The sequence below is a fragment of the Haliotis rufescens genome, unplaced genomic scaffold (assembly GCF_023055435.1).
Source record: "Haliotis rufescens isolate VD_foot unplaced genomic scaffold, xgHalRufe1.0.p SCAF_6, whole genome shotgun sequence".
NCBI classification, from domain to species: Eukaryota; Metazoa; Mollusca; class Gastropoda; order Lepetellida; family Haliotidae; genus Haliotis; species Haliotis rufescens.
In genome coordinates this window covers 47666649-47692734 of record NW_025964334.1, presented here as the reverse complement: position 1 = coordinate 47692734, position 26086 = coordinate 47666649, and the positions used below count along the sequence as shown (strand labels likewise).

Sequence of the window (26086 nt, the reverse complement as noted above, 5' to 3'; positions counted from 1 at the left end):
TGATATATCGACACACAATGATTCAAAATTGTTACGAGTTATTTGAGATAACTTCATAATGATGCTCTAGGAAAATAGAGCGAATCCAACAAGGTACACAATAAAGAGTTAGTTTTAACGCCGCTTTTAACGGTATCTCAGAGGTTTACCCCTTTTTGTGAAACCCACGATCAAGAGTGTGATGCTGACAAACTAAAAACATGATGAGGGAAAATTAAACATACTATAACTCTTGACAATCATCTATGATCTTAATTGCACAATATTTATAAACAATGTACTAATTCATTCATTACCTTACCGTTTACTAGTAACTATCTTTTATGCAAAAGCTAGGGGCACAGATCGAAACGCATGGTCATGTGCACTGTTGGACTTACATATATTTCTACATCTCAAGCTGCTCATCAATCGTAATATATTTTTTAAACACTATATATCAATATCTACCTTAACCACTTCCCTCTTAATAAGTAAGCTTAATTTAACCAAAAGAGAAATTGATTGAATGAAGAAGCCGGTACGGAAAAGAAAATGAGTAGCGGTTTGATTGCGGTCGCCATCTTGTTTTTTCCCAATCCTCAACTGCTATGCATTATTTCATTTAGTCATTCTTATTTTCCGAAATTCCTTCCGTTCCGTTATAATTTATTTCAAATTGAAATGAACTTTAAAGGTGGATTCAAGAACGAATACTAAAACTTGTAGCGGTTTCATGTTTTCGGCATATGGTTATTAAACTCGCTGCCGTATTTTGTGTTCGATATTTATTTGATCACAGTTACTTTTACCTCTAAGAATATCAACCTACGTTGTGGTCACCGGCCTTTTCTTGTATACAAATCGGATTGTTTTACTACTTTAGCTAAACTAAAAAAGGACACATTGCAAAGAAGTTGAACCTCAGTTTCAGATCTACAGATTACCTAATTATTTTTAACAATGCCTGGAGCTGAAATCAAAGAAACAACTGAAAAATCATATTCAGTGTCCCAAATGGATCAATGCATACAGGGGCGGTATGGTAGCCTAGTGGTTACAGCGTTCTCTCGTCACACCGAAGACCCGGGTTCGATTCCTCACTCCTCACATGGATACAATGTGTGAGGCCAATTCCCGGTGTCCTCCGTCATGATATTGCTAAAATATTGCTAAAAGCGGCGTACAACTATACTCACTCATTGCACCAAATGTATGGAAATAGGTTAATATTTCCCAATAAGTTTCCCATTGGGAATTTCTCCTTCATGTCAGTCACTATACCATCAACTCCAGTTTGTAGTGTCTACATTTACCAGTTGCTTGGGTACTAAAGAGCATGTACATACTATTCAGATTTCATGGAAAAACATGTTGCTGACAGCTAAGTTTTTCAAATAAAGTTTCACCACTAAAGGCCTGGTCAAGTTTACAATTTACAAAGTGTGACACGTTGCTTGTCAACAAGATACTTGGTGCTGTCCCATACTATGATCTTGACAGGGAGTTTTCTCCTTACTCACTGGCAGTTACTTGAATGGATCGGGTGGTCAAGACTTACATGCACAGGTGTTGACATACACCTAACATGAACACATGCTTCAGAAAGGACGTACAAGCACACGTGTTGACATACACCTAACATGAATACATGCTTCAGAAAGGACGTACAAGCACACGTGTTGACATACACCTAACATGAATACATGCTTCAGAAAGGACGTACAAGCACACGTGTTGACATACACCTAACATGAATACATGCTTCAGAAAGGACGTACAAGCACACGTGTTGACATACACCTAACATGAATACATGCTTCAGAAAGGACGTACAAGCACACGTGTTGACATACACCTAACATGAATACATGCTTCAGAAAGGACGTACAAGCACACGTGTTGACATACACCTAACATGAATACATGCTTCAGAAAGGACGTACAAGCACACGTGTTGACATACACCTAACATGAATACATGCTTCAGAAAGGACGTACAAGCACACGTGTTGACATACACCTAACATGAACACATGCTTCAGAAAGGACGTACAAGCACACGTGTTGACATACACCTAACATGAATACATGCTTCAGAAAGGACGTACAAGCACACGTGTTGACATACACCTAACATGAATACATGCTTCAGAAAGGACGTACAAGCACACGTGTTGACATACACCTAACATGAATACATGCTTCAGAAAGGACGTACATGCACACGTGTTGACATACACCTAACATGAATACATGCTTCAGAAAGGAATTACAAGCACACGTGTTGACATACACCTAACATGAATACATGCTTCAGAAAGGACGTACAAGCACACGTGTTGACATACACCTAACATGAATACATGCTTCAGAAAGGATTTACAAGCACACGTGTTGACATACACCTAACATGAATACATGCTTCAGAAAGGACGTACAAGCACACGTGTTGACATACACCTAACATGAATACATGCTTCAGAAAGGACGTACATGCACACGTGTTGACATACACCTAACATGAATACATGCTTCAGAAAGGAATTACAAGCACACGTGTTGACATACACCTAACATGAATACATGCTTCAGAAAGGACGTACAAGCACACGTGTTGACATACACCTAACATGAATACATGCTTCAGAAAGGATTTACAAGCACACGTGTTGACATACACCTAACATGAATACATGCTTCAGAAAGGACGTACAAGCACACGTGTTGACATACACCTAACATGAATACATGCTTCAGAAAGGATTTACAAGCACACGTGTTGACATACGCCCAACATGAACACATGCTTAAGAAAGGATGTACAAGCACACGTGTTGACATACGCCCGACATGAAGACATGCTTCAGACAGGACGTACAAGCACACGTGTTGACATACGCCCAACATGAACACATGCTTCAGAAAGGATGTACAAGCACTCGTGTTGACATACGCCCGACATGAGGACATGCTTCAGACAGGACGTACAAGCACACGTGTTGACATACGCCCGACATGAAGACATGCTTCAGAAAGGATTTACAAGCACACGTGTTGACATACGCCCAACATGAACACATGCTTAAGAAAGGATGTACAAGCACACGTGTTGACATACGCCCGACATGAACACGTGCTTCAGAAAGGATGTACAAGCACACGTGTTGACATACGCCCGACATGAACACATGCTTCAGACAGGATGTACAAGCACTCGTGTTGACATACGCCCGACATGAGGACATGCTTCAGACAGGACGTACAAGCACACGTGTTGACATACGCCCGACATGAAGACATGCTTCAGAAAGGATGTACAAGCACACGTGTTGACATACGCCCGACATGAACACATGCTTCAGAAAGGATGTACAAGCACACGTGTTGACATACGCCCAACATGAACACATGCTTCAGACAGGACGTACAAGCACACGTGTTGACATACGGCCGACATGAAGACGTGCTTCAGACAGGATGTACAAGCACTCGTGTTGACATACGCCCGACATGAACACATGCTTCAGAAAGGATGTACAAGCACACGTGTTGACATACGCCCAACATGAACACATGCTTCAGAAAGGATGTACAAGCACACGTGTTGACATACGCCCGACATAAAGACATGCTTCAGACAGGATGTACAAGCACACGTGTTGACATACGCCCAACATGAACACATGCTTCAGACAGGATGTACAAGCACACGTGTTGACATACGCCCAACATGAACACATGCTTCAGAAAGGATGTACAAGCACACGTGTTGACATACGCCCAACATGAACACATGCTTAAGAAAGGATGTACAAGCACTCGTGTTGACATACGCCCGACATGAAGACATGCTTCAGACAGGACGTACAAGCACACGTGTTGACATACGCCCGACATGAACACATGCTTCAGAAAGGATGTACAAGCACACGTGTTGACATACGCCCAACATGAAGACATGCTTCAGACAGGATGTACAAGCACTCGTGTTGACATACGCCCGACATGAAGACATGCTTCAGACAGGACTTACAAGCACTCGTGTTGACATACGCCCGACATGAAGACATGCTTCAGACAGGATGTACAAGCACACGTGTTGACATACGCCCGACATGAACACGTGCTTCAGAAAGGATGTACAAGCACACGTGTTGACATACGCCCAACATGAACACATGCTTCAGACAGGACTTACAAGCACACGTGTTGACATACGCCCGACATGAACACGTGCTTCAGACAGGACTTAGAAACATAATTGTTGCCATACACTCAACATGAACACATGCTTCAAAAAGTACTTACATATACTTCAAATTAGACATGTGACCAACACCTAAAATAACTGCAATCTGTATAATCAGATGATGTGTCTATGAGCAGCGCTTACTGAGAATATAGAGTTATCTTGAGCATGTGCACTTATTTATATTATATTAGTGTGAAAATATAAAATAGTTTATCGTCTACAATTATGTCCACGAAAGAATGTAAAGTTCAGTTGCCATGGTAACCACAGACCCTGTAGCCCTCACGATGCAGGAGCACTGTGGCAGTCATGTGTAGAATGACGCCTGTGCGAGCGAGAGCCTGCCCTCCAACTGTCCACGACTATCAAGATCCAGATTAATTGGTCCTGCTGGAACCGAAGCTGGCAGACCAAAGCTGTTGAAGCCAGTTGTGAACAAATGAACAAGGCACGTTCATTAGCCCCCTGGCGCGGCTTCGGTCCTACACACACAAATAGTTCCTATTGCATGGTCAGGGCAACAAATTCGTTTAGGGCGCTGGCGCCGCATCGATACCAGTATTTGCTTGTTTGTGTGAAGACTCTCCGTATTGCTTTGCCGTCGCTAAGATCAATTGTGTAAATATTGGAGGAAGATGAGATACGTGTATATACAACATGTGTACGTGTTTATTCATTCAGTCACTCATTCATTTACAAGCCCCTTAGACATTATTCACGGTCACTCAACGGCTCACTCACACCCATATCAATGACGCACTCACACCCGACTCAATGACGCGCTCACACCCGATACAATGACACCCCCCCCCCCCCCCCCCCCCCCACACACACACACACACGTCGTAGGACGCACATTCATTGCATCCATTCTGTAATTTTCGTTCTATGTACCAGTCTGTCGATCGATTCCAACAACCATCCATTCGCAATCTATCCACCCAAGCATCCTTCCGAGATAAAAAACAGCATCATCCATTATGCATCATCCATATTTACTATCCCACCATCCACCCAACCACCATCTAAACCATCTATACTCAGCAATCCATCATTCCATCATTCGATCACCCATCGATCAACCCTGTCACCATCTATCAACCATCAATCAATCCAGTCACCATCTATCATCCATCAATCAATCCTGTCACCATCTATCATCCATCAATCAATCCTGTCACCATCTATCATCCATCGATCAATCCTGTCACCATCAATCATCCATCAATCAATCAAGTCACCATCTTTCATCCATCGATCAATCCTGTCACCATCTATCATTCATCGATCAATCCTGTCACCATCTATAATCCATTGATCAATCCTGTCACCATCTATCATCCATCGATCAATCCTGTTACCATCCATCATCCATTAATCAATCCTGTCACTATTTATATTCCATCAATCAATTCTGTCACCATCTATCATCCATCAATCAATATTGTCACCATCTTTCATCCATCAATCAATCCTGTCACCGTCTGTAATCTATTGATCAATCCTGTCACCATCTATAATCCATCGATCAATCCTGTCACCACCTATCATCCATCAATCAATCCAGTCACCATCTATCATCCATCAATCAATCAAGTCACCATCTTTCATCCATCGATCAATCCTGTCACCATCTATCATTCATCGATCAATCCTGTCACCATCTATAATCCATTGATCAATATTGTCACCTTCTATCATCCATCAATCAATCCTGTCACCATCTATCATCCATCGATCAATCCTGTCACCATCTATCATTCATCGATCAATCCTGTCACCATCTATCATCCATTGATCAATCCTGTCACCATCTATCATCCATTGATCAATCCTGTCACTATTTATATTCCATCAATCAATTCTGTCACCATCTATCATCCATCAATCAATATTGTCACCATCTTTCATCCATCAATCAATCCTGTCACCGTCTGTAATCTATTGATCAATCCTGTCACCATCTATAATCCATCGATCAATCCTGTCACCATCTATCATCCATCAATCAATCAAGTCACCATCTTTCATCCATCGATCAATCCTGTCACCATCTATCATTCATCGATCAATCCTGTCACCATCTATAATCCATTGATCAATATTGTCACCATCTATCATCCATTGATCAATCCAGTCACCTTCTATCATCCATCAATCAATCCAGTAACCATCCATCAATCAGTCCATTCACCATCTATCATCATCAATCATTTCAGTCACCATCTATCATCCATCAATCAATCCTGTCACCATCATCCATCAATCAATCTTCCATACATCATCCATTAGTCAATCCACCATATATCATCAACCAATCAGTCCACCATATATCATCCATCAGTCAATCCACCATATATCATCCATCAAACAATCCACCATATATCATCCATCAAACAATCCACCATATATCATCCATCAGTCAATCCACCATATATCATCCATCAATCAATCCACCATATATCATCCATCAGCCAATCCACCATAAATCATCCATCAATCAATCCACCATATATCATCCATTAGTCATCCACCATATATCATCCATTAGTCGTCCACCACATATCATCCATCAATCAATCCACCATATATCCATCCATCAGTCCAATATTTCCCCCAATATTGCCGGCGCACTCTAAAATTTTAACTCACTCACACCTTACTTCCGCAAAGCCAACATAGTGTCATCAATATCTTGAACGCCAAAATCGTAGGTTACCCTGACCAGATGCTCGGTGTTGACGAAGCTGTGTCCACATTTTCTTGCGTGGCGAGGTCTGCATATCCTCCAACTCAAACTAGAAAACACTTTTGGGTATTAAAGGTACATAGACGTAAACTGTTGCCATAGATACGCAAACTCATCGATCGGAATAATTTCCACATACAAGATCCTGTGACAGAACTGCTTACATTAAAAAGGTGCGAACGATGCCTAGGACTAAGACGAATTTTTGAAACTTCAAAGACAAAATATTCTGAAATAAATGAAAGAATTTATTTTTTGAGCACGCAAGTAAAACGACCTAACACGTGGGTGTTATTTAAAGACTGACATTTCTCTATACACGGTACGTGCACCTGAGGTTGGTTGTCTGTTTTCTGAAGCACGAGGCAAAGAGGCAGAAACAAGTACATCACTGCGGCCTAATGCCTACATAAACATTCGCAACACATCAACACACCATTTTTCTGATTCTCTTTACCTTCTGTCGCGTGTAATTAAATAATAAAATCTGAATTGACAGCAGAGAAAAATGCTGCATTGATATCAAGATCATTTGGGCAGCTCTATCCTTACGCAAGGAGAGATGATCTGTAAGAGTGCTTGATTTCTCAGAGCCATGATCGAACGGACACCTGGGCTAAGAACCGTTAAAATATTTCCCATCAAATAAGAGTCAACCTGAGCCGTAGGACAAATGTTTGGTGCAGGTGTTCATACAACTTCCTCGATATTTGGTGAAATTTAATGGAAAAAAGGTTCAAGTCTGAGTTTGAATAATGACTACACGTTGCCGTATTGCTGAGGGCAATTACAGTTCGGATAGCGGGTATTGACAAAAAGGTAATGACACTTTCTTTACAGTGGACAGGTATTTGTCACGTTTAGTTTCTGGCTTTGATAAATTATACTGACTTTGACATCATATTTGTGGTGACACTTTATCACCATATAAAATATTTATTAGCGGCAACAGGAAGTGCGATTAGTGAAGACTTTAATTTTTATAAAGGACAAATCACTTCTACTCATGATCGTGTGATTGATCTATTATCAGTTCAGGTAAAACGTTTTTAGAACACTTTTCTATGAAATTATTACAATTGTAAGTGAGATTCTTGGGTTTTACGCTGCTTTGAACAAGAACTCAAATAAACGTCCGGGCGTGTAAATAAAATGTGCCAGGAAAGTTTTCCATTTCAGTGAAATCTGCTAAGATGGGCATTGTGATGACAAACCTGTCTCATTTTCAGGTCGTATTCATGATCCGACCACATGATCAGCGGATTCTGGCACGCCCAAGGGACGCAACTCTGCACAGCGAATTAAGGCACCAAAGACGTATTGGTCACCTTGGGACCAACATGTCACGAGACAAACTCTAAGATGATGGTGACGTCAGTCACCACCTTCGCTCTGCAGAGTTGCGTCCCTTGGGAGTGTCAGAACCCTATGATTGTGTGTTCACCCTAATTAAAATAACGTTTCTAGATTTGTCAGCACTGTGTGGTAAATGTCTAAAACCTGTCTTATGTTGGGTTTTTCTTTTACATCTAGCTGACTAGAATAGAATATTATAACTAAAATATTGTTCGAAGCGGCTTTAAAACATTTCCACCCACCCACTCAACAACCGAGCACGTTGAAGTTCACCGCAATCAACGTTAACCAACCAATTTTCCTTTCTTTCAGTTTTAATCCAAGATATGAAAGTGGTAAGACAGATAAAACATCAACCCTCAACAAATGTTTCGCAGTGTCATCATTCATTAAGGTTCTACGTTGACGTCATTTGACGTCAGTGTGTAACGTCATTTGACGTCATTGTGTAACGTCATTACAAAGACCAAATGTCAACCAGCAGGCCAAATCCATTGTATCCTATTTTACACGAAATCGAAGGCGGGAGATGAATGTACAGCCATGGAGTGCTACCGAAGTACGTAAACCCGCCACCTGTCGCCCGAGCAGATTTGAGGAGATACGATTGATAACGTTGCTGTTATAGCCATGGCGTCAAGTACATGCTGCCACTACACGGTTATTGCAACACTTTTTTCATTTTCGACATTTCTATATTCCCCGTGATGCAGGCTGTAACGTTATCACTTGTGTATGTGGGTTATCGTGTCATCGTACCGAACGACCAAGCTTCGCACATGTTTACCTATGTCTTCAGGGAGCAGGATATTGGTTCGACACCAGTGTTTCACGTTGCATGTTAATGTCAGGACGAAATGGAGACATAAATCAATCAGGCAGAGGTATCAAATTGCAAAATAAATACCCGGTATTACCTTTTATTAAAGTAACAATGTCATGTCTGAATGAATTATTTATTTTAAAGCACTGGCTGAACTCCCACTTGGGTTTGAAATTGTTTGATGTTAGAAAATGTTGACATGGCGTTCACAGATTATCAACAGTACATTACACTAAATTTCATTAAATTACATTAAATTACATTACATTACATTACATTACATTACATTACATTACATTACATTACATTACATTTGGCACGACCAAAAATGAACAACGAGTTTTATGCAAATATGGGAAAGTTACGTTATTTCGTCACAATGTTAATTATGCTCCCTGTTTGCAGTTATGATAGTGTTAAGTCTTTTGAGGTATTAAATCGTTGATTTAACACCCCCAAAAGTGTACATGCTACACTGTCTTTATGTTTAACCACCAGGATGTGAGTGTTTCGACATCGTGACGTAACACATCACGAAATAGAAATCTTAAACTTCATCAACAATTTGTCAAACTAAACGACATATATACAGATTTTGTCGAGGTGTTTAAAAATAAAAATACGTTGTCAAACGTGTGTTTGAATAATACATATATATTTTATCACGATCGTTAGGTAACACGTATGTTCGCCATTAAACCAACAGATCAAAATCGATAGATAATTTCATCAATCGGTTGAATGACATCGAAGATCAGGCTTGGTGACTTGGTTCAGTATGTGTCATCACAATATCAACCACCGGTTTGTCTTGCCCTGACTTATTTTAAGACCGCCGTCACATAGCTGGAATATTGCCGAGTGTGGTCTTAACAACAAACAAAGACACAAACAAAAGCTTTCCTTTGTAAAACCATTGAAGAGGGGACTTCGGCGACAGGACAACTCTGGAGTGAAGCTTTACGATTGGACTGGTGTTAGGTTGAAACTCAAAAATCCAATGAAATCTTAAAGCAAATAACAATCGCGTATCGATATTATCTAATAACCGAAAAAGACTATTTTTCCGTCTTTATAATGATGATTGTATAAATAGTGCTGTCAAATTATTTACTTATGTGTTGACTTTCACGACTTCCACGACTTTACTTTTTAGCACACATTGCCATAGTGACGGTACGTGGCAATACATTTACATTAAGAGCGAGACGTCAAGATGGCCGACACGATCAACGTGACGGGAGAGATTTCCGAAGTCGTTCATAAATCTGTGGCGATTACATGTGTGAGTCGTCATTGATGAATTGGCCGATCATTGAAAGGTGATAACAAAGACCTATCTAAGAGATATTACGTTAAATCCACAGAGGGCTGTAGACTGTCACTCTCAGTCTAGGCACGGGTCGAGTCGGGTGTGCATTTCTACGTTTTGTTCACTGGGATGGCTCGTAGCGAGGATATTCGTGCACGAACATGAAGTCACACTATTCGGTTGTATATTCAAAATTATCAGAAACAACACTTCTGTACTTATTCGTACACGGGCAAGATGTGAAATAAAATGGGGTTTAACGTCGCGTACAAGAATATTGCACTTAAGTAACGAAATGCATGCACGTGTGTGTGTGTGTGTGTGTGTGTGTGTGTGTGTGTGTGTGTGTGTGTGTGTGTGTGTGTGTGTGTGTGTGTGTGTGTCTGCTTGTACCTGTCCGGACTAATGCCGAGTTTATAATGCTAGCTCACTGAGATACCATACCGCAGTTAAACATGAATACCACACTCAGACATAGTATACTGACTCCGAGCTGACCGGTCCTTGTTTTAGCCCTTTACTGCCGAGCACCAGGTAGAGTAACAAGAAGTACCATCTTTTAACGTCTTTTGGTATGACGCGGCCGGGGATCGAACCCACGACCTTCCGCTCTTCGGTCAGACGCTCTATCCACCAGACCACGGAGGCTGTCTCGTACTAGGGGGGCCCCCAGGAATGTTGTAGTCCGTCAGTGTTTTCGTCATTTCAAAGAATACAAAAGGAAAACGTATGAACGTCAAAATTTGTTCATTAATGTCAGTTTCTCGGTCATGTGACTGGCCTCTCGTCAAATGGAAAAGCCGTATATCGTGTAAACTTAACATTAAATCCATCAATCGCATGCAGAAATATATTCTCCAGAGCATGCGATGTACTTTGTAGACAAGCAGAAAGGTTCTATACCCTATCAAGATATTTATTTGCAGATATAAAACGATACCTCCTGATATACTATTAAGGATATTTGATGGTAAAATTCAACCAATTTTGCTTTATGGCGCAGAGCTATGTGGAATCATTTACAGACACAACAAAGAAAAGTACAATCAAAACTAAATGTGTTCTAAAGGTGGCTACCGTCCACCAAACAAGGCCATTCCCTCTGAAGCTGGCAGATCTCCGTTTCAATTAATTACAAAACATGAGTTATTTCAAATTGGAGAAGATTAAAAAAGCAACCTGGGCCCGGTTGCACAAAGCGACCTTAGCGCTAAGATGATCTTAACTCCTATACATTAAGATAGACTTACGATAGTCTTAGGGCTAAGATCATTTTGTGCAAGTGGGCTCAGAATCACGTTATTCGAACTACTGCTACAACATGTTAAAGCGTTGAGACGAGAATGGAGATGTAGACTTGACTTCGTGAGTTCGAGACTTATTATTCAGATACGGATTTTCCTTCGCTTGGACTTCTCAAGGTGTTGAAAACCTGGAACTATTTTTCTCTCTTTTTGAACATCGTTATAAAGACATGTACATTTACTTTCAAGAATGGTCATCTGTCATGGCAAACTCTAACGTGTAATACACATACTCTACATTTAAATCTAACATTCTTCGGAGTTCTATCTACACGCTTTATCATCGTCGCAACTACGAAGATCCTTAACAAAGTTCAGATGTGGTATCTTTAATTTATATATTTAACTGCTTTTAAGATCAAACGTTAATGCTATTGGTATAGCTGTGTACCAATATTGTTTGAACTTGCACGAAGATGAATTTCATATTTTATTTATATGCTCTTTGTATGTTCTATCTATACCAGTAACTCTAGCCAACAAAAATGTGTACATCTTTAAAAAGAAATAAATACAAACACATTTTTACCACACGCTATTTGTTTAAACAAAGTGTCAAAAGATAAACGAAAATTGTCTACAACTGTATAGAATTGCATTTTAATGATCTTTACATGCATTTCTGTGCATATTTTTTTGTAACACTGTCTTTGTACAACTGGCCTCAAGGCAAAAATATACGAATAAAATGTATGTCTGTCTTGGAGTAAATTAATTATAGGCGAGGGCTGTCAGCTCCATCGAGCCTCTTCAGACCAGACAGGCAGACATAACAGGGTTGATTTACTTCAAGTTTATTTTTATATCAATATTTATATTTATCTATACTACCTGAGAGTTGAGTTTTTATATATTTACAGATATTACATAGGAATAAGAAAAAAACCTTGTTTGTAGGGTCACGTGGTTACCGGAAGTTCATGTTCGCAATGACGGACAACTAGCGTTCCGATTGGTGGAAAATTGAATGGGCGAATATTGACTAGAAACATACCGAAGCATTATCTAATTAAATTTCAACTTGACTGTTCGATCAGGGATGGTAATTAAAAATGCCAAGTCATCACGGCGCAGCGGTGTGCCAGCTTGTGTACGCTCTTCAATCTTAGCGTCGACACAACAAGCTGTGGGATTGCATTGTAAGAGTGATGTTTAAACAATTCAATAATTAATTACTTAATTTGCCTGCGGCGGCGCACTATTTCACAAGCGCCAATTCATTACATTTATTTTTTCATTGCTTTTGTGTTTACGTTGTCTGTTGTTTTGTGTGAATTTAATATGTGGAGCAGTTGGAAATATGTTTGGCATTGACATATATGGATACCAATTATTAACAAAAACATACTTACATGTAGTAGTATTTTTATGCATTAGATATTATTGAATATTATTCAAAAAATTGCAAATAGATGACGTTGGGAATATATCTTTGTCACGTTATTCAATTCGGATTGTTCAAACAAATAGCAGAAGCGTAAAAAATTGAATGAATTTAATAGATCGTTTATCAAAATTAATTGCATGGCGAGAACCAAGCGTGGATTAGGGCGTCGTTAAAGGAACCTTTAATAAACACTTGATGGATGTCTGTAAAATTAGGTATTTCATAACAGGCAGTATTCACTTTCCTTGTTGTACCTGACTGTCAGATTATGGTTCCATAAACAAATTAACACTGCATATCCTCTTAATCTTCTAACATTTGATTAACATTAATATTGATCCAAACAAAAATAATCTTTAAAGCACTCTGTTAGTTTTATGGTAAATGCATGTGTATACAGATGGAAACAGGAAATATTAGAACTTAATTGCTCCCTAATATATCTTAACATGTCACGGGTCTAATTGCATATTATGTTCGCCCTTACATTTAAAATATATTCCATACTATGCTTTCTCATACATAGATATTAATAATACTACACGTGTCTTGGGTATTGTTGAATGTGAGTCCGGATAGCGGGATAAAAGCTTTTAAAGGAACTGACCAGTCAACATATGATGTCAAAACAACAAGCACCACATATCACATGCCCCATAAATGTATCAAATACACCTTCTGGAAAAAGCATCGGAAAGTGGAAAAAACAAATGTTTCAATGAATTAGCACCTGTGCTGACCGTTTTCAAGGAAAAGCGCAACACTGAAGCAATGTCACACGTTATGACGACAACAATCTCACACGTCATGATGACAACAATCTCACACGTCATGACAACACCAACCTCACACGTCTTGATGCCAGCAACCTCACAACGCATGGTGACAGCAAGCTCACGCGTTACTTGGCTCCGTCTCTACATACCTCAGTCGCAGCGCACACTGAGCTGGGAACCAGTTTTAAAAACGACATGTTGGACCGCTGCTTATATCATTACGAATTTTTTTTACGAAACTCCTATGGGGGGGGGGGGGGGGGGGGGGGGATATCCTACTGAAGTTATCTGGCAATTATACAGAATTTGGATCGCAAAATTAGCTCTGTAGGCAATTATTATTCCTTGCTTGGATTTGTGTGCAGTTGATGCACCGTGAGACCAGACAGGGTCCGTACTTTGACATTCTCTGTAACAGCCTCGAGAACATCTGGCGATACCACATGCAAGTAGCCTCGCACTGTCTCGCCAGTCAGTGTCTACAATTCAAGTATACTCAAAGACTAAACGAGCTCTGGTCATGGAAGGGATAACTAATAATTGGGATTTATGAACATTGTTTTAAATTTAGAAGGTCAAATGGGTGGTCGGGTAGCCTAGTGGTTAAAGTGTCGCTCGTCACACCGAAGACCCGGGTTCGATTCCCTACATGGGTACAATGTGTGAAGCCCATTTCTGGTGTCCCCCGCCGTGATATTGCTGGAATATTGCTGGAATATTGCTAAAAGCGGTGTAAAACCAAACTCACCCACTCACTCAAACGGGTCGATATTCAGCCCATGTAAACACCAGTATAATATTAAAGCTTAAAAACGAACGGTGTTTTGAGTAACACGCTTCCAAAGTTCCCCTTAATTTTATAAAAGCACATCACAGTTACTTGTGTCCTTGAGTATAAATAGAAACCTACTGTCATTGCTAGAGCATGCATTGACAGTTCAAATACTGACAGCCCCGATGTAAAGGCATATAATTTTATACGCTTCAATTGTCACCTTTATGGGGCTTCGAATTGTAACCGACTTTTACAAGGTATTATATTTTGATGAAAGGTTGCGAAGAAGATAGTATGATTCATATTAATTTGAATAGAATTTTGTGACGGACAAGTCACAGTTGGATGTGTCATGCACAAGATATGTCTATACACTCCACCGCTCAGTGGGACAATACCTACCTACCTGAAGTTTAGAATTATATCAATCACCGATTATGCAAACAACAATAAAATAAGTTCCCCCACCCTCTGACGGATTTTCTTGTCCAGACTCGTTTATTGACAGACCACCGTCGTATAGCTGGAAGGCTGAGTGCGGAGTTACATAAAAAAAAACTTTTCAAACTATAAAAGTGCAATAACTAGGTGAAAAGGAGAAAAAAAGACATATACAAAGAAAAAATAACTATGTCAACAAAACGTCTCTCGTAAAACGATAACAGAAAGTATGTAATTGAATACAAATAGCCGTTAAACTATTAAGATATGCTCAAATTAATCTGGTTAATTAACCTGTTTGTAATTCGTTGTGAAAAGTTGTCTCCCTTAGCCGTGTCAGCATCGTCGATTCGTATCTTTCCCCGATAAGGATCCTTTTCTGCCTGTACATGGGTGTTATCGCAATCTTATATTTTGTGAACAATGTCCCTAGATGTCGTACCCACCTACCGTAGAGTGAGATTGCTGTCGTCATGACGTGTGAGATTGCTGTCATCATGATGAGTGAGATTACTGTCACCGTGCGGTGTGAGATTGCTGTCACGAGACGTGTGAGATTGCTGTCACCATGACGTATGCGATTGCTGCCACGAGACGTGTGAGATTGCTGTCATCATGACGTGTGAGATTGCTGTCACCATGACGTGTGAGATTGCTGTCATCATGACGAGTGAGATTGTTGTGATCATGACGAGTGAGATTGCTGTCACCATGACGTCTGAGATTGCTGTCATTGTGACGTGTAACATTCCTGTTATCATGACGTGTGAGTTTGCTGTAATCATTACGTGTGAGATTGCTGTCACCATGACGTCTGTGATTGCTGTCATTATGACATGTGACATTGCTGTCAGAATGACGTATGGGATTTCTGTCACGAGACGTGTGAGATTGCTGTCACCATGACATATGAGATTGCTGTAATCATGACGTGTGAGATTGCTGTGACAATGACGTATGAGATTGCTGTCACGAGACGTGTGAGATTGCTGTCACCATGACGTAACTTAAGGTACACGTAAGATGTTATTCCATCAATACGGCAAAACGCAAAATTAGATAGCTCATATACTAGTATATAATTACCTTCTTTAAATGTCACGTTCTGAGTCATTAATCAAATAAATAAAAAGCTTATTTCCTAAAGGCGTGATTCGAGAGTCCATTTCTTTCTGAAATTGAATATGTAAATGTACCTATAACTTCGCATTTAACATTATTTTTGAACTAATGCTTCACTAACTGAGCTTTTCACGGGCAAACTTAATACGAGGCAAAGCTAATACTGTGTTACCCTGTCAACAGCATTCTTAACACCACACTATAAGCAAAACACACCCCGGATGACATTCAAGATAAAATGCATTTAAGTCGACAATGATGTATACACAGCGTACCCTCGACAATGGGCGATCGATCACTGTTTATTATGATATAAACCCCAGCTGATCTCATTAATTACCACTGATGTCAAAACAATCTATTGTTGTTTTTATATAACGAGTTAATCCGGATGTATTGATCATAACAACAGGTAGTCATAATCTCAACTGCACATTTTGATTGGACAAATTGCTGTTCGAAGAACGCCATACATCATTTTATCGCTATCGGCTGTACAATAGCAGTTTAACTGACAAACTGCGCGCTGACTGTCGACGTGTCTCGCCGACAGCGGAAGGCAGTAATGGTATTGATTCCGACCCAGCATGCCCCGCCATCATGTCCTGGTCGGACTGTGCCTGTACTAGCTGAATTGCGATAGAGGTGTGATTGATTAGAAGGATTCAACCAATGACGATTGTATTGTTACCACCGTGTGATATGTCGCAGGCGGGTGACAACGTTACTACACGCCGGTGTATTACAGGACCCGTGCCGCTCACGAGATCTCTTCCAGCTGAATGAAAAGCTCTGCTTAAGCTGTTTAGGTCATCTTGTCCTGTTGTTATTCATCACGGTTAATATGATTCCACAATTCACGGTGTTTGATGAGACCTCGCCCAGGGAATAATCTTCTGCTACCTCTGAATGGTCCATGGACAGCGGGCGTGAAGAGACAGTGCGAGACGACTCTTGCAGAAGGTGAGAGCCTTCAGATCAAGTGGAAAAAGACGACTAGCGAGCGGCGGACGGGCGGTCGGTCGGCAATCGATGGTGCGACACACGAGGTTGGCATGGTGTAACTGTATGCCGGAGCTAGCCGAGTATGGCGGCAGACCCAAGGAAGACGGACGAGAGTAACAAACGACGACCGTCGTCTGCGCCGAAAACCAGCGAAATGACTAACATACCCAAAATTGTGTTAGAGGATAAAGATCGTGGGGACCCGGATGTATGTGTTGTATCCCGTTACCAGACAGACATGGGGCTACCGGCTGCTTCAATGCCAAACTTGGCACTTGATCGTTTCGGTGAAAATAACTCCGATGGAGGGTCCGATTCTAAACTGGGTGTGTTCTGTTCCCCCCGAATGACCCGTAGGTCCGTGGACCTGGACAGGGATCCGAATAAAAAGGACATGGAATGGCTGGAAGCTTTTGACCAATCCAACTCACTGCGAGTACTCTCCAGCTCAAGCCGGGTGGGTAGCGCTATATCTCTTAATAGTGAATGCACAGCAAGGAGCATAGGATTAATATCCAACGATTCCTCGTCAGACAGCACGTCTATGTCGGACAGGTTCGCCGAGCCTACCGGCGAGAAGGCTGCTCAACTCCGGCGTTTAATGTCCTACCCTGAGGATCGAACTAGTGGTGACTCCGTGGTGACCCGGGCCTCTCAATCCTGTGCCAATCTCAAGGCTGCTCAGAAGGAATCCTTAGAACGAGGAGACATCACAGAAGCTAAGCTGTGTCTCCTTCCATCCGAGTCCACCGAGACGTATAGCCTTGACGATGATGAACTTCCCAATGATAAATCATTCGAGGAGGTGTACGACGAGGCTTATAGACAGCATATTGTTTGCTATAAACGTGGACCCAAATCGTTTAGAGATGGAAGAATTAGACAATGGCTACAGGATATGGATAAAACACCGCAAAAGGAAGTTAGTGAGTGATTCAATTATTAACGTGTACAGTTATGACTATGAACGCTGAATGTCCTGTATTTCCAATAATGGCACCATCAATGTCAAATTCCGATGGCCTGGCCTCCAACTTTACCAAGGTTAGGTATCGATTATCAACTCAGCTGATTGGATCATTAAAATAGCTGTTAATCAGAAATGTGAATACCTAACTTTAAACTAGTGGAGTTGTTACCAGAATTATCAAGCCAAACCAGATGATATATGTCAAGGAAGGCGAGTGTCGTGGGTGTTGAGTAATCTTGTTGAGTATCACTTTTCCGTACGGATTCTTTGCTGTGTTGTGGAGTTTAGAGAAGGACAATGACATTCTATATTTGTTTCATGTTCTGTTGGACCAGAGCTAATGTGGATTTGGAGTAACTACCTGTGTTTTGTTGTACCTATTTTCAAAGGGAGAAATATCAACATGTCGAGGATCTGTAAGAAACATTTTCTTTGACGTAGAAAGCATCCACAAGCACAGTTCCTGTAGAAGAACACAGTTAGGCCATGGCATGAATCTGTTTCAACTGGTACTCTCTATATTGTCATGACTTCAAACCCTTTGCTAGAATAACCCCTGTTCAAGTCGTTGAAGTTTGGTATTGGTCATATTTTAATTGTTTTCCTGAATAGGTGTTCAGTTGGAACAAACACAAGCATTCCTTTATATATATGTATTTATGAATGTGTTTATATTATGAAATATGTTTATATTATGAAATTATTATAACAAATGGTTAATCTTTTTTATACTATTTTTTAAATGTTTGTATTTGAGCTGCTGCAAATAGAACGAAACTGATTAATATTGCATGTGATTTGTGTCCTATGCGGTCAGTAAAGGAGGTGATAGCTCATTTAGCACTTCATCAAATATATATACTAACGTAATGAGTTTACAGCCAACGACAGAGTTAACACTTTCCATATGAACATTATTTTTGACTTCCATGTCAGCTTGATGGAATATAGTGTTAATTGGTTTAGTCTGCTCGGCAATCTATTTGACAGATGATGAACCGTACGATTTGACAGAACGGGTTGTTTTCTGTTGTGATCAATACCAATTCATGGGGCGATCTCTTGTCCGGAGTGACATCGCCATGTATGGCAAACAACATTCCATCTCAGAAATGATCTCCTGAAATATTTCAGGGTTTTGCCGTTTCAGATCGTTTGTTTCTGTTATCTGGAGATATTCACTTTCATTTCCATTCTAAGAATATATATTACAATATTACATTTATTTTGAATAGAAATGGGTTTGATGTGACGAGAGGATGGTTATGTTTACCGCCTAATCTGAATCACGTTCACATGTACTTCATAAGCTGGACAGGTGTGACTGGATGCGTGACATCTTGCGTGACATGTTTGACATGATGTCAATGTCATATGGTCATTGCTGTCACTTGTAACATGATGTTTGGCATGTTGTGTGACATTTTGTGTGACATGTTGTTTGACAGATGTTTGACCTGTCAGTGTCACATGAAGTATAATGTGTGGCATGTTACATGATGTATCACATGATCCTTGCTATAACGTGTAACATGTTGTTAGACACGATGTGTGATATGTTTGACACGTTGTATGCAGGTTTGACGCGTTGTGTGGCATGATGTTTGACGCGTTATGTCACATGTTTGACGCGTTGTGTAACATGTTGTTAGACATGATGTATGACATGTTTGACACGTTGTATGACATGGTTAACGTTTTGTGTGACATGATGTTTGACACGTTGTGTAACATGTTTGACGCGTTGTGAAACATGTTGTTAGACACGATGTGTGACATGTGTGACACGTTGTGTGACATGTTTGACGCGTTGTGTGACATGATGTTTGGCGCGTTGTGTGACATATCTTGTCAGACCCACCACAGCCACATTTTAATACGGGATTGCAATATCAGGTTAACTAATAATTCAACTTAAGGGTTGATATGTCATCTGCAAGTACCTGCCCTCACAATGTTATCTCGCTGAGCAAGGTGCGGGAACCTAACATGACATATGAGATAGGTAGAGGTAGCGGTATCATTTCAAGATGTGTAACGCCGATATGATAGTGAGTCACACTGAAGGTAGGGCGATGATGTTGAACAATCGACACGAACTGCCGGGCAAAGAAAGTATACACCCATGTTTGATGGTGGCTGAAAATGAAATATGAAACAAAAGAGAAATTGTTATTCGATGGTGATGTATTTGACACGAATATCATAGTTGTGTTTTGGATCTTAAGTTTGCGGTGTTTCGGCGAATGTTTTCAGCCTAGTAACGTTCGATAACGTTTGTGATAATTTGGTCAATTCAATTTTCAAGTGTTTACTTTCTTTAGCCCGGCAGTTTAGTAACCCTTGCGTGAAAAAAACAACTTTGGAATTTATTTATCTTACTGTTAACACTACATGAACATGTTAAAGTGTTATTTGCGGTCATCACACCCTTTCGACTGTTATTATATTTCTTTTGCAATCGTATTTATTGGCATAATACCATAATTTATACAATTATTTTATATTTTCAATACAGGCCGTGTATATTCATAGTTATTTCATACAACAACAAATGACAGTATTGAATTGTTAAATATGTGTATTTTGTTCTATTTGAGTGTTGTTCGCGTACCTTAATTTGAATTTGGACCACATAGGAAAAGTTTATTTTTCAATTTAGTGAACAGCTAGTGAACAGTCAGTAACAGTGGTCCAAAGTGAGGTATGAGAAGGCCGATCTGTCAATTCAAGAGCACAATTCGCGGTGGATCGCCAGGATCCGAAGCCAAAATCCGTTTATTTATGATTCCTGGTTTGTCCAGCACCATACCGTGCTTCTGATAAACGTTGGAATCACTTTGGGCTTTCCTACTACATGAAGCTGGCACATGGTAATAGAACTGAAATATTGTTCAAAGGGGTGTTGAAACCCAACTTACGCACTCGCAATTAAATAAGACACACAACTTTGGCTGGAGATTGTGTTAAGTAATGTACTCTCATGTTGCGTCTTATTTCAGAAACAGACATATTTCAGTCTGTTTTCCGTTCTGGTCGTGATCAGTGATACTATTTCCCGGTAACTAGGTTTTCGGTTAGTGGTGGTCCCTCGTTATCGTTTCTCATCACGTTCTGTCTGGACTTTCTAATACTCCTTTCAATACCACCGAGCATCACTGCCCCGGGCCTTGCGGGATTCATATGCTGTGACAATGCAAGTACATGAATATAAAGCTAAAAGAGCCAAATTCAGCTGGTAAATATACAGATTTATCAAACTCATTTCTCGGTTAGAACTTTCTTTTATAGGATTATTGACGTGTACTTATACGTAAGCGTTTCGAAATTACGAATTGAAAATAAATTGCGAATAAATACTTGGGCAGACTACAATGATTTAGCCAACAAATTATGGTTTGTTAATGAATGTTCTGGAATTTATGTTATACTATTTGAGAAAATGTGAGTTTTTCTATTTTCTATACTACTCAAAAGAAGTTGAGGACACCCTATATTTTCATATTACTATAGTTAATCTGTCATGCCATCGTATTATTGACATCGTACTATCTTCTGAAGACCAATCTAATGCAATGGTAATGTCTGAGATGTAAAGACACCAGGAGATGTATATCTCAATAAATCCTCGACTGATTGGCTGACATAACCATCTGTCGCTCTTTCACTCGCCATGCTGTGGCCTTCTGAACCGTCATAGAGAGATGAATACTTGTCTCCACGACCCATTGTCTCCAGGACAACTGCTGTGTTGCGTTGCCGCGACCCTTTAGTTAGTCCAGGAACAACATATACTCAGAAAATGCTCGTTTGCAATAAAGGACAAGAACGCCCGCTGTTAATGTCATCGGACAAACATTAGAGATACAGTAAAATCCGATTGATGAGAAGGACCTATGGGAGAATGTTGTCTTACATGTGAAGAGATAGGTACAAATGGCTCGTAAACGGACGTATACACCACACGCTCCTTGAATGTATCATAATCATTTGCCTGTGCAGATGGCGGTGTTCCTTGACGCTCCAGTACATATCACCGGGTGTAGAGTTACGATTGTGTTTGTGTCTGCATGACCAGAACGCGTGTCATTGTATTCTCGGCAATGGAAGCATCTACTCCACTGGCGTATTTCGCAGTTTCTACATGAAAACAAGGAGCGCTCACGAGACAGTGTATTGTTTAAACGATCGATTGGACAATTCTATCGTCTGCTCACTGCCGCCGAAGCAGCCGACAATTGTCGTCTGCTACTAAGAAGCTCGGGCATGTGATATGCATAAAGCGAGAGGAATTACAAGCTTTTGCTGATACAATCAAGCGATTGTTGAGGATTGCGGCATCTCAATAGCGACTGACCCTCTTTTGGCTAAACAACTCACAAATTATCTGGGATAATTCACTGATATGCTTACCCGCCATTAAGGGTTGTTTGGTTCTGAAGTCTCAATAACAAGTAAAATGACAGAATCGATTTGCGTGGAGTAACAGCAAGAACCCCAGACATATCGTGCCTCCCTCACATGACTGGGTTTTCTTTTATATAAAATAGTTTCCATTACCTCATCTCTGCCCCTTGTCGTTAAGCTGAAGTCGTTCGATAGCGGAGGTCGACCATTTAGACCTACAGACCTCTTCAAAACATGATAATTGTCAGGGGACAGAACCTGAAAGTTAGGACGACACCCTGCCACTGCGCGTTATTCCGGTCACTGCATTATGAGTCTTCTGTCACCAAGCTACAATCACAAGTCTAATCTAGCCTAGATCCTTGTAATACGTTTCAGTTGACAGTCGAACCTGTTCCCACTTGTTAAACAGGACAGAACGTGGTCGATATTCGCTGTTTGGAGTAATATGTTGGCGGCATTAAGAGCTTGAGAGAAAGTATCTCACGAGAATGTCGCGCTCAGAGACATGATCAAATGAAAATAATACACGGACCTCGAAGCCTAGGCGAACAAACTGCATATTTCCAGGAACTACTTCTAAAGATCAGGATCAATACTATAATCACCCATACGATATTCCAAAAGTCTGTAGTTTCGGGTTATCGCATTGCTAACGTTGACTGTCAGTTCCATGTTCACATACAACGAATGGTTTAGTTTCAATTTCACCATTCGTTTGATGTGAAAGATTTCTGGCAAAATATTCGTTCTCGTGACATTTACGACATCTTATCGGCAACGCTTTGACGACGAAACATTAGCATGTTCAAGGACTACAAATCCACCTGGGGCCATGGTAGATATCAGTGCAAGCAGGCATGTGCCACGAGCAGGTTACTTTAGCTAACTAAGATCTCTCTAATGTGTCCTCCGCCTATCAAAAACACAAATGGGGCAAAATCAATCTTCGCACTCACCGACGTCAGTGGTCTGTGGGTGGGTGATATCGTATACATATTAGCTTAAAGGATGAGATCTAAAAGCTATTGACACACCTGGCGAAGCCATTATTAATTTTACCGTATCTTTCAAGTTGTATGGCTTTGATGGATGTCCTGGGGACCCTTTTGGAAGCTTAGCAGTTGAGTAATGTCCACCTTTGCTGAACGTGACAAATTACCTAAGAAACCCTTGATCCAAACTTAGCCATAAGTGATGTCATTTTTTGCAGAAAAGTGAACCCTTCTCCAAACTGAGCTTAAAGTGATGTCCATTTTCCGCTGAAAGGTGAACCGTTCTCCCAATTCAGCTTGAAGTGATGTCCAGTTTTGTTGAAAAGAGAACCCATCCCCGAATTCAGTTTTAAGAAATTACAATTGTTGCGGAAACGAGTTGAGCGACATTGCGAACCCTTCTCCAAACTGAGCTTAAAGTGATGTCTATTTTCGTAGAGAGGTAAACTCTTCTCCCAATTCAGCTTGAAGTGATGTCCACTTTTGATGAAACGAGTTGAGCGACCTTGCGAACCCTTCTCCCAATTCAGCTTAAAGTGATGTCCATTTTTGCTGAGAGATAAACTCTTTTCCCAATCAGCTTGAAGTGATGATCACTTTTGATGAAAAGTTAACTCTTCTCCCAATTCAGCTTGAAGTGATGTCCACATTTTTTATGAGAAGTGAACTCTTCTCCCAATTCAGCTTGAAGTGATGTCCATTGTTGCTGAAATGTGTTGAGCGACCTTGGGAAATTTTCTCCAAACTTAGCTTAAAGTGATGTCCATTTTTTATGGAAGGTAAACCCGTCTCCCAATTCAGCTTTCAGTGATGTCCATTGTTGCTTTGGGAACTTTGGGAACCCTTGCTCCAAACGTGATGTTTACCGTTACTGAACTTGATAAATTACCTATGAACCGTCTGTCCAAATGCGGCCATAACTGAAGTCAATGTAGCAGGGCGTGGAATCATCCCACAGATGACATCCTTACCTTGTGAGCTTGCTGACGGGGTTAACCTCTTTGGTCATGTGGAGAAGGCGTCCGACCTCTGATCAGAAGGTCCGCGGTTCGAATCCCATCACGGGACTCGGAAATTTAATGGCCGCTACATTTGCGCCCAACGTAGGGCTGAGCACGTTTATATTAAATAAGAACAAGATAAGACAAAGTACCCTACTATGCGGCCCGGGACGTGTCTTCTGTTGACGGGAGAGTATCTAGCAGAGCTTAGAGTCATCCCACAGATGACATCCTTACCTTGTGAGCTTGCTGACGGGGTTAACCTCTTTGGTCATGTGGACAAGGCGTCCGACCTCGGGTCAGAAGGTCCGTGGTTCGAATCCCATCACGGTACTCGGAAGTTTTATGGCCGCTACATCAAGAATATATCCAATACATATTGGTTTCAATCAATCTGCCACCTGGCCTTTGCTTATAGTACATATATCCTGAATACACCTTTAACATGCCTGCCCCCGCCATATACAAGGGGGATTAACCAACTGTTTTATCCCAAATTGAAAGTAATTGTTTTTAGATTGCGATGATACAGGTGGATTTTGGACAATGATTGCTTGAATACAATTGTTTGTACGAGTTTCACATGAAACTGTTAAATTTCACCGCCATATTAATGCATGATTCATTTACTGCTGATGTAGCATTTTAAACAAGTGCTATGCAATAGGACATATTAAAGAAAGCAAAAAATGCAAAGTCAACGAATGAAGTCTGGCAAACTTGTAAACCTAGTGTTTTTATGTTGATTGTATGAGTATGCTCATCTCTAAAGGATATTTGTGAAATTCCATTTATTATATGTATTTTTATTACATTGTTCATTTAAGTCAATAAGTCCATTAAGGGCATGACTTACGACTTGTGTTGTGATGCGCCAACACGAGGAAACAAAACAATGGCATTTGTTGTGATTATTTAATTGTTTTATTCTACTTGTTACACATTGCAAACATCCTATACACATGATTCAAGTTGTTTATATTTGTAATGTTATTACATGCCAATTCTATTGTTATAAACGTTTATACTATCTTCGCCATACAACATGGACGACCGGAAGTGCTAAGGGTACTTACCTCCCTTTGTATATCAGCAAACGTCAAACTGTACGTGTCACATTGAATAGAGCTTATTGTTACCATTCATTGTAAGTGTATTTTTTTGTTTAGGTTATGATGACCTTTTGGAGTGTTAAAGACTTGGGTAGACATGCAGCAGTGCGACTGTTCAGTCCGGGTAGAATCCACACATGGATATTCTTCATTGAAGCCCTATTTTTCCGTGAAGACTTGATAAACTAACCGACACATTCATTCATTAACGACGGAAAGGCAAACCCTCTTCAACTTTTGTTACTACTAGTAGTACCTATAACTATTCGTTACATGCACTCGATTCAGAAACCATCAAAATACAGTATTTCCTAATA

At 40.4% G+C, this 26086-nt stretch overlaps 1 protein-coding gene across 1 annotated transcript; it reads left to right on the top strand.

Moving 5' to 3' along the window:
- Nucleotides 1–16858: 16858 nt before the first annotated feature.
- Nucleotides 16859–25798, top strand: LOC124146927. The gene has a single exon (XM_046517493.2). It carries the CDS (start codon nt 17367–17369, stop codon nt 18216–18218), a length of 852 nt encoding a protein of 283 aa, XP_046373449.2. The 5' UTR covers nt 16859–17366; the 3' UTR covers nt 18219–25798.
- Nucleotides 25799–26086: the final 288 nt, after the last annotated feature.

What these genes read in the sequence shown, in the direction of transcription:
- LOC124146927 (XM_046517493.2), top strand. Translation starts at nt 17,367, where the DNA reads ATGGCGGCAGACCCAAGGAAGACGGACGAGAGTAACAAACGACGACCG.